Source organism: Pygocentrus nattereri, chromosome 2, assembly GCF_015220715.1.
Source record: "Pygocentrus nattereri isolate fPygNat1 chromosome 2, fPygNat1.pri, whole genome shotgun sequence".
Taxonomy (NCBI): Eukaryota; Metazoa; Chordata; class Actinopteri; order Characiformes; family Serrasalmidae; genus Pygocentrus; species Pygocentrus nattereri.
In genome coordinates, this window is record NC_051212.1 from 2,457,466 (window position 1) to 2,465,276 (window position 7,811).

At 43.9% G+C, this 7,811-nt stretch overlaps 1 protein-coding gene across 3 annotated transcripts in view; it reads left to right on the top strand.

Annotated features, from left to right (window-relative positions):
• guk1a (guanylate kinase 1a) overlaps window positions 1-6,847 on the top strand; it is a 22,322-nt gene extending 15,475 nt beyond the window's left edge. For all 3 annotated transcript variants that reach the window (XM_017687041.2, XM_017687040.2, XM_017687042.2), the window contains exons 3-8: window positions 472-513; window positions 654-750; window positions 1,723-1,861; window positions 2,388-2,472; window positions 4,320-4,405; window positions 5,337-6,847. In XM_017687041.2, the coding sequence (XP_017542530.1) occupies window positions 472-513; window positions 654-750; window positions 1,723-1,861; window positions 2,388-2,472; window positions 4,320-4,405; window positions 5,337-5,372 (485 nt within the window). In that variant the 3' untranslated portion in view covers window positions 5,373-6,847. The remainder of the gene's footprint in view (window positions 1-471; window positions 514-653; window positions 751-1,722; window positions 1,862-2,387; window positions 2,473-4,319; window positions 4,406-5,336) is intronic.
• The last annotated feature ends 964 nt before the right edge of the window (window positions 6,848-7,811 follow it).

The following is a 7,811-nucleotide window of genomic DNA, read 5'->3' on the forward strand; positions in this document are numbered from 1 at the left end:
GTGCAGCGTAACTAAAATGCTTAACTAAATGCCATCTGTGAGCTGTAATGACAGGAAATTCTAAGCAAACTACGTCAATTAAAGAGTCCAGAGCCTGGTTCTCCAGTCTTAGCAGTGGAGCTACGAGGCTAATGGCGCTAACCAACACAAAGCCAATAGTCACCCAAATCGCTTCTACGTCCCCAGAAGCGAATGATATCATTGGCTAATTTCATTCTGCTCCTCCCCTAGTGCATAGTGACATCATCAAAACATCCAGTGTTTTAAAGGCGGGGCTAAGGGCCTCATACTGGGGCTTTTAAAGGTAAATGCTGGGCTGTGATTATTGAGCAGATCCACACACTTGTCAGTTTCTGGTTCCCAGTAAACAAACGTTATTTCAGTGGACGGCGTGTCATGTGGAACTGGGGGAACGTTTGCATTCGTTCAGTTATTAAATGATTCATTGATTAATTTGTGTTATGTGAACAGATACGACGCGGAAGCCTCGTCCGGGAGAGGTGAACGGAAAAGGTGAGCGCTCCCCTGCTGGACTTTTAAAGCATGTATTGTAAATAATAGAACACGGTGCTGCCTGCTGTATTATAGTAATATGTAATTAATAATAACAATAATAACGATAATAATGATAATTAATGACCCTTTGTGTCCAGATTATCACTATGTCAGCAGGGAGGTGATGCAGGCGGGAATCAGTAACGGGGAGTTTATCGAACATGCCGAGTTCTCAGGGAACCTGTACGGAACCAGGTATCGCTTGGTCTTTTATTTTCCTGATTTTCTTTTTGTGTTCAGATGTTAATGGTAATACAGTATCTGACTACACTCTCAGAAATAAAGGTACTAGACTGTCTCTGGGGCAGTTCCCCTCTTGTCTCTGGGGTGGAACCCTCGAGGCTCCATCTCAGTGCCTTTAGTCAGGGAACATGACTGAACCATAATCCACTGAGATGATGTGTTGTACTTGTTGTGTAAGCTGTACTTACTCCACACACCCCGCCTCGCCTCGCCTCCAGGCTTTTACTCTACTGCTCTGTTTTAAAACATTCGGTTATGAAAAGGAACAAATACCAACTTTTCACCTGGAGAACCTGATTTAAGCTCCACAATCAGACCTTAGAACCACTGTAGCACCTCTGAGGGTAACATTTACACCGTCTGTACCTTTATGGATGAAACATGTACCTGAACAGAACCTTCATTTCTAACGACGCATTGTTATGTAACTTACATAAATTAGACTTACATGATTAAGTAGTGTACATTATTAAAAACATGGTTCTATAAGCAACCATGAACACTCAAAGAACCGTTTGCACCATTAAATGGTTCTTTGCATTATGAAACGGGTCTTCAGATTGATGGAGAATGTGTTGTATATTGTTCTATGTGGGCCACCAAAAAGGGTTCTTCTACTGTTACAAGCTTGACATCGTTAACTGTAGCAGAACCCCTTTGGGTGCTATACAGAACCAAGTCCTTTAGTGAAGAACCATCTATTTTGAGTGTGTAGTGTATCAGACTGACTGTACTGACTGTGGATGTTTAAGGGTAAACGTGTTCAGTGTGTCTTCAGTTTACAGGGTTTGGAGGTGTTTCTGTTATTTTGGCCAGTTGACACGAGGAGATATCGTATGATAATATACTGATCTGTCATTTAGAACCTGTTTGCTGCCTGACTGACTAACACCAAGCCGTGTCGTGTTCCTCTGTGTTCCTCAGTAAGGCCGCGGTGCAGGAGGTCCAGGCCAGGAACCTCATCTGTATTTTGGACATTGAAATGCAGGGAGTGAAGAGCATAAAGAAGACAGACCTCAACCCCATATACATCTCCATCCAGCCCCCCTCCATGGACATCCTGGTACTCAGCCCACTATCCTACACCACTGATTCTGTAGTTTTTCCTCATTGATGGTCCTAACTGACCCCCTCAGATTTCCTGGACACTGAACAGTGTTTTCACAGCTCGTAGGTCAGAAACCTTCATTAAGACTAACAGCTAGAAGGACCTAGAGTGACCTGATGTTAATTCAGAGTGGAGAAGCTGCACATGAAGAACCATAGAATGGCAGTCATACAGCTTCATGTCTTCTGTTCTGGAAGTTAGACCCACCTTTAACCGGAGATGATCTGTAAAGGGTCAGGCGTCTCTGATGAGTCTACATGTTGACTCATCAGAGTCGTCTCCTTCCTCCATAGCAGCCACACCCACAGGCCACACCCTCAGTGTAGCACCGCACTGTCTCAGGAATTAGACACACGCCTAAACGTTTCACTGTCTCTGCTGGACACAGTGAGATTATCTTCTCAAGACTGCCAAAGAAATCTGAGATGGTCAGTTGGGTGATCCACATCTGTTGACTCCTTAACTGTTTCCCCTTCCACAGGAAAAAAGGTTGAGGGACAGAAAAACGGAGTCTGAGGAGAGTCTACAGAAACGTTTACGTGCAGCGAGTGTGGATCTGGAGATCAGTGAGTGTTTATACTCAAATTACTGTTATACACAGTTAGCCTGACGACACTGAATACTGACCCGCTCTGTTTAATCTGTACTGACCCGCTCTGTTTAATCTGTACTGACCCGCTCGGTTTAATCTATACTGACCCGCTCGGTTTAATCTATACTGACCCGCTCTGTTTAATCTGTACTGACCCGCTCTGTTTAATCTGTACTGACCCGCTCTGTTTAATCTGTACTGGCCCGCTCGGTTTAATCTATACTGACCCGCTCTGTTTAATCTGTACTGACCCGCTCTGTTTAATCTGTACTGACCCGCTCGGTTTAATCTATACTGACCCGCTCGGTTTAATCTATACTGACCCGCTCTGTTTAATCTGTACTGACCCGCTCTGTTTAATCTGTACTGACCCGCTCTGTTTAATCTGTACTGACCCGATCTGTTTAATCTATAAGTGTTTATACTCAAATTACTGTTATACACAGTTAGCCTGACGACACCGAATACTGACCCGCTCTGTTTAATCTGTACTGACCCGCTCGGTTTAATCTATACTGACCCGCTCTGTTTAATCTGTACTGACCCGATCTGTTTAATCTATAAGTGTTTATACTCAAATTACTGTTATACACAGTTAGCCTGACGACACCGAATACTGACCCGCTCTGTTTAATCTGTACTGACCCGCTCGGTTTAATCTATACTGACCCGCTCTGTTTAATCTGTACTGACCCGCTCGGTTTAATCTATACTGACCCGCTCGGTTTAATCTGTACTGACCCGCTCGGTTTAATCTGTACTGACCCGCTCTGTTTAATCTATACTGACCCGCTCTGTTTAATCTATACCGAGCCGCTCGGTTTAATCTATACCGAGCCGCTCGGTTTAATCTATACCGAGCCGCTCGGTTTAATCTATACCGAGCCGCTCGGTTTAATCTATACCGACGCGCTCGGTTTAATCTATACTGACCCGCTCTGTTTAATCTATACTGACCCGCTCTGTTTAATCTGTACTGACCCGCTCTGTTTAATCTATACTGACCCGCTCTGTTTAATCTATACCGAGCCGCTCGGTTTAATCTATACCGACCCGCTCGGTTTAATCTATACCGACCCGCTCGGTTTAATCTATACCGACCCGCTCTGTTTAATCTATACCGAGCCGCTCGGTTTAATCTATACCGACCCGCTCTGTTTAATCTATACCGACCCGCTCTGTTTAATCTATACTGACCCGCTCTGTTTAATCTATACCGACCCGCTCGGTTTAATCTATACCGACCCGCTCGGTTTAATCTATACCGACCCGCTCGGTTTAATCTATACCGAGCCGCTCGGTTTAATCTATACCGAGCCGCTCGGTTTAATCTATACCGAGCCGCTCGGTTTAATCTATACCGAGCCGCTCGGTTTAATCTATACCGACCCTCTCGGTTTAATCTATACCGACCCGCTCGGTTTAATCTATACCGACCCGCTCGGTTTAATCTATACCGAGCCGCTCGGTTTAATCTATACTGACCCGCTCTAATGGTGTTTAATTTAATGGTGTTGTTTATGTTGTTTAAATGTTGTTTAATGGTGTTGAATTTGGACTGAAAGGGTCTGAGGGTGTTGAATTTGGACTGAAAGGGTCTGAGGGTGTTGACTTTGGACTGAAAGGGTCTGAGGGTGTTGAATTTGGACTGAAAGGGTCTGAGGGTGTTGAATTTGGACTGAAAGGGTCTGAGGGTGTTGACTTTGGACTGAAAGGGTCTGAGGGTGTTGAATTTGGACTGAAAGGGTCTGAGGGTGTTGAATTTGGACTGAAAGGGTCTGAGGGTGTTGCGTTTGGACTGAAAGGGTTTTTGTGTTTCAGGTAAAGAGCCTGGGCTCTTTGATGTCGTCATAGTCAACGATAACCTGGACGATGCGTACAGGGAGCTGAAAGGCGCTCTAATTGAGGTGAGATTGTCCAGTTTTGCTTCATTTCAGCACAAAATCACTGACCGCATTAGTCATCAGCAAAACTCGGCCTCGGTCATTATGAGCAGCCTTTCTATCAGAGGTTCCATATCATCAAGCTTTTAAGGATAAGCATGTAGATATTCTATCTTTCTCTATTACGCAGAGAACTGACCTTCAGAAACGGCCAGAAAGCTGGACAAACAAAAACAGTATACAAAAAGAAAAGGTAAAGAATAAAAGGTTCATCTTGAAAAGGACAGGAATCCTGAGAGTCTCCTGACCGGATGATGTAAAGCTTCTTACTCCGCTACGGTCGCAGCGTTTTAGAGGACGAAATATGGAATATAGACAATATAATCTATAATCCAAGCACTGTGAGATTAATTTATTTATTTATTTATTTACTTGCTCATTCATTCATTCATTGCTGCTGATTACCACCACTAGTGAAATCTCCCCACCAACAAACAGTAGATTATAATACAAGCCATGTTTACAGAGCTGTGTGTGTTTTAAAGTTTGAAAATATCCCATTATTTTTATTCCTGCCCAACAGTTTACTCATCTTTATACTCACAATTTTAGTATTACTTATTATTTTATGATTGATCCCAGCAATAAAAATCCATTCCAACTTTCCAAAATAATTCTAATGTTCTAAAGTTGTTTAAGATTCCACTGTCAATCATAACATTCCGGAATATAAGCAAATACGACAAAATTGATTCTAACATTTTAGAAATTGACCAGAAACATTAATAATTTAATTAATAGTGCTAACATTTCAAAGTCCGTTCCGTGATCGACTCTGAATAAATTCCAAGTCTCCATAACAGATTCCAGGATCAATGAAGCTGAATCTCCGACCTTCAGGTGTGTTTTTACACCTCTAACAGTTCTGTCCTTCTGATTTGTCTCCTGGAAACAGGAAATCCAGACTGTCCAAGGTTCCACCAAGGCCTAAACTACTCCCAGGCTGACGGACACGGGCATTCCGACTCCGTCAGCGTTTTCCAGGCTTTTCCGAAACATTCCTCCAGCTCTGACGCACACAACCCCCACCTGCCCACATGCCCTCCGCTCTGCTGCAGCTGAACGATCCGCTTCTTTAAAGCTAAACGATCAGTTCACAGGTACATTCACACAGTAATACAGGAGCTTCAGCCAGAAGAACCACAGTCGGCTCCCTGATCACGTTATTTAACCGCCTCGCGGGACCCTGAAGCTACGAGGTCCAGAATCTACATATATGCGCTTAGTCGGATGTCAACGCAGCGGAGCTTCCCTCATGTATGACGCGCTGAAACGCAGCCGGCTGGCGTTTCATATTCCAGTCTAACCGATGCTGAAGGCCGAGCCCAAGCTGCCCATTTTCCCTGGTTTTGTTTTTATCACTCGTTTTTGTCTTTTTATATTTTGTGCTTTGTGTTCTTTTATTCTGCTAAAACGGACAGTGCACTGACCAAACGGCGACTCCCGCCAACCCTTTCCCATGGACTCCGTACCTAGAGAGCTGTCTGTCCCTGTAGGCTACTGTCCAGGTAGTTAAAGCTGAACATAGCAGTGCTCTAAATGGAGAGTGATTCCACCAAATTTCACAACATTGCCGCCCAGCGCAGGCTAGCCGAGATGCTAGTTTAGCTGTCTGACCATTCAAAACTGAGGCAGCGAGGCGAGCTAGCATGCTAACGTACGAATACCCCTGATCTACACCAACCTGGACAAATAAAGTGATCTGTCCACTTCCATACCAGCCACACGCTTCCAGACGCTTCCGGAATAAGATGCTTCGGGAAAGCTTGTGGTGTCGTCCTGTGAACTGGCCTGTTGGTTAAAGATCTTAAAATTTGGCGAAAATGAAATGGACAGCATATAAATATCCATATTTAGTACGCAGGGAGCTCGCTGGGTATTGGGACACAGCCACACACAGTGCAGTGATGTTGACTCCAGTTACAGCTATTTATTGTAAGCCTTGTGTCCAGACGTTCTGGAATATTCCTACATGTTGTTTGGTCTTCGCTCTCTGAAGCGCAACGCTGAGCTTTTTATAACAGGTTTATAACGTTAGTTCCGTAGTTTATCGAGCACATCATTGATCTTCTGATCAGTGCTGACTCCCAGATCTCCAGCATGGAGGTCATATATTTTAATCGAGGGTCCAATTCCTAACGTTACAAAACTTAATGAGTGTTATGTCGGTCCACTCGCTGGCCACTTTATCTGAAACACCTGCTTCAAAGATCCGCTTCACAGTTTACAGAACATCCAGCCAAGAGAGGCTCTGTGGTCAGAAACTGACCACTGATGAAGGGCTAGCAAGGTGGAGCTGCTAGAGGGGTGTTTCAGATAAAGTGGCCAGGCGTACATCACCTTTTCTGATGAGTTAATAAATATATATATAAATGAATAGACTTCAATAAACGAGAGGCTGTGGAATCAGTGCGTCTTAGTTTTGATCTGAACTGGATGGAGAGGCTGAATAGTCGCATCGTAACCAGTGAAGCATCGTAAATACACATGCTTACATTTCTAAAGCAGTTATAGGTAACGCTCTCTCTATGAAAGTCATGTTTATAAGCATCTATAAACACATTTATAACATGTAGAGTTCAGTCATTGTAACTTGTTCCCTCACTGGTTCTAACGTCAAGCGCTAGAACCCTTCGCTCTAGCACTACAGTACACTGCAGTACAGTGATGCTGGTTTCTGCTGGTGTTCTGTTGGATCTGCAGTGTTCGGTCAGTGCCAGGCTAACGGTGGTGCACATTAACAGTGGTGCACATTATGTTGCCAAGTCATAAAGCATAATAAGCATGGCTGTAATGTGTAATGCATTTTTATAAATATCTATAGCTGTGTTTTATAATGCCTTATGAATGCATTATAACGTGTTATGAATGTTTTTATAGATGCTTATTAACGTTACATTCATAGACAGTGTTACCCACTTATATACTGCCCTGCTACGGCTGGGCCGAGGGTCAAACTGGTGACGTTAATATGATTAACTTTGACCGCACTAATAAACATCCATTGAAAGCTCTGTTTACATGGGAGTCGCTCACCACGGGGGAGGTGGGCTAAAGCGGGTTTACTCCATTCAGACGGGCCTAAGACCACGGAGGTCAAACTTACGCCCCCCACCTCCTCACGTAGAACCAGTCCTGCAAGTATAGGGCTTTAGACTGCATTCACACAGTCCCAACACCGTCTTAAATACGGTTCTTCAGTAAAGAAAATGGGTCTGTATAGAACCATGAACACTCATAGATGATTAAATGGTTCTCTGCATGGTGAAATGGTTCTTCAGACCCATGGAGACTGTGCTGTGTATGGTTCTATATAGCACTAAACAGGGTTCTGCTGCGGTTACAAGCTTGACATCGAAACAGAAGAACC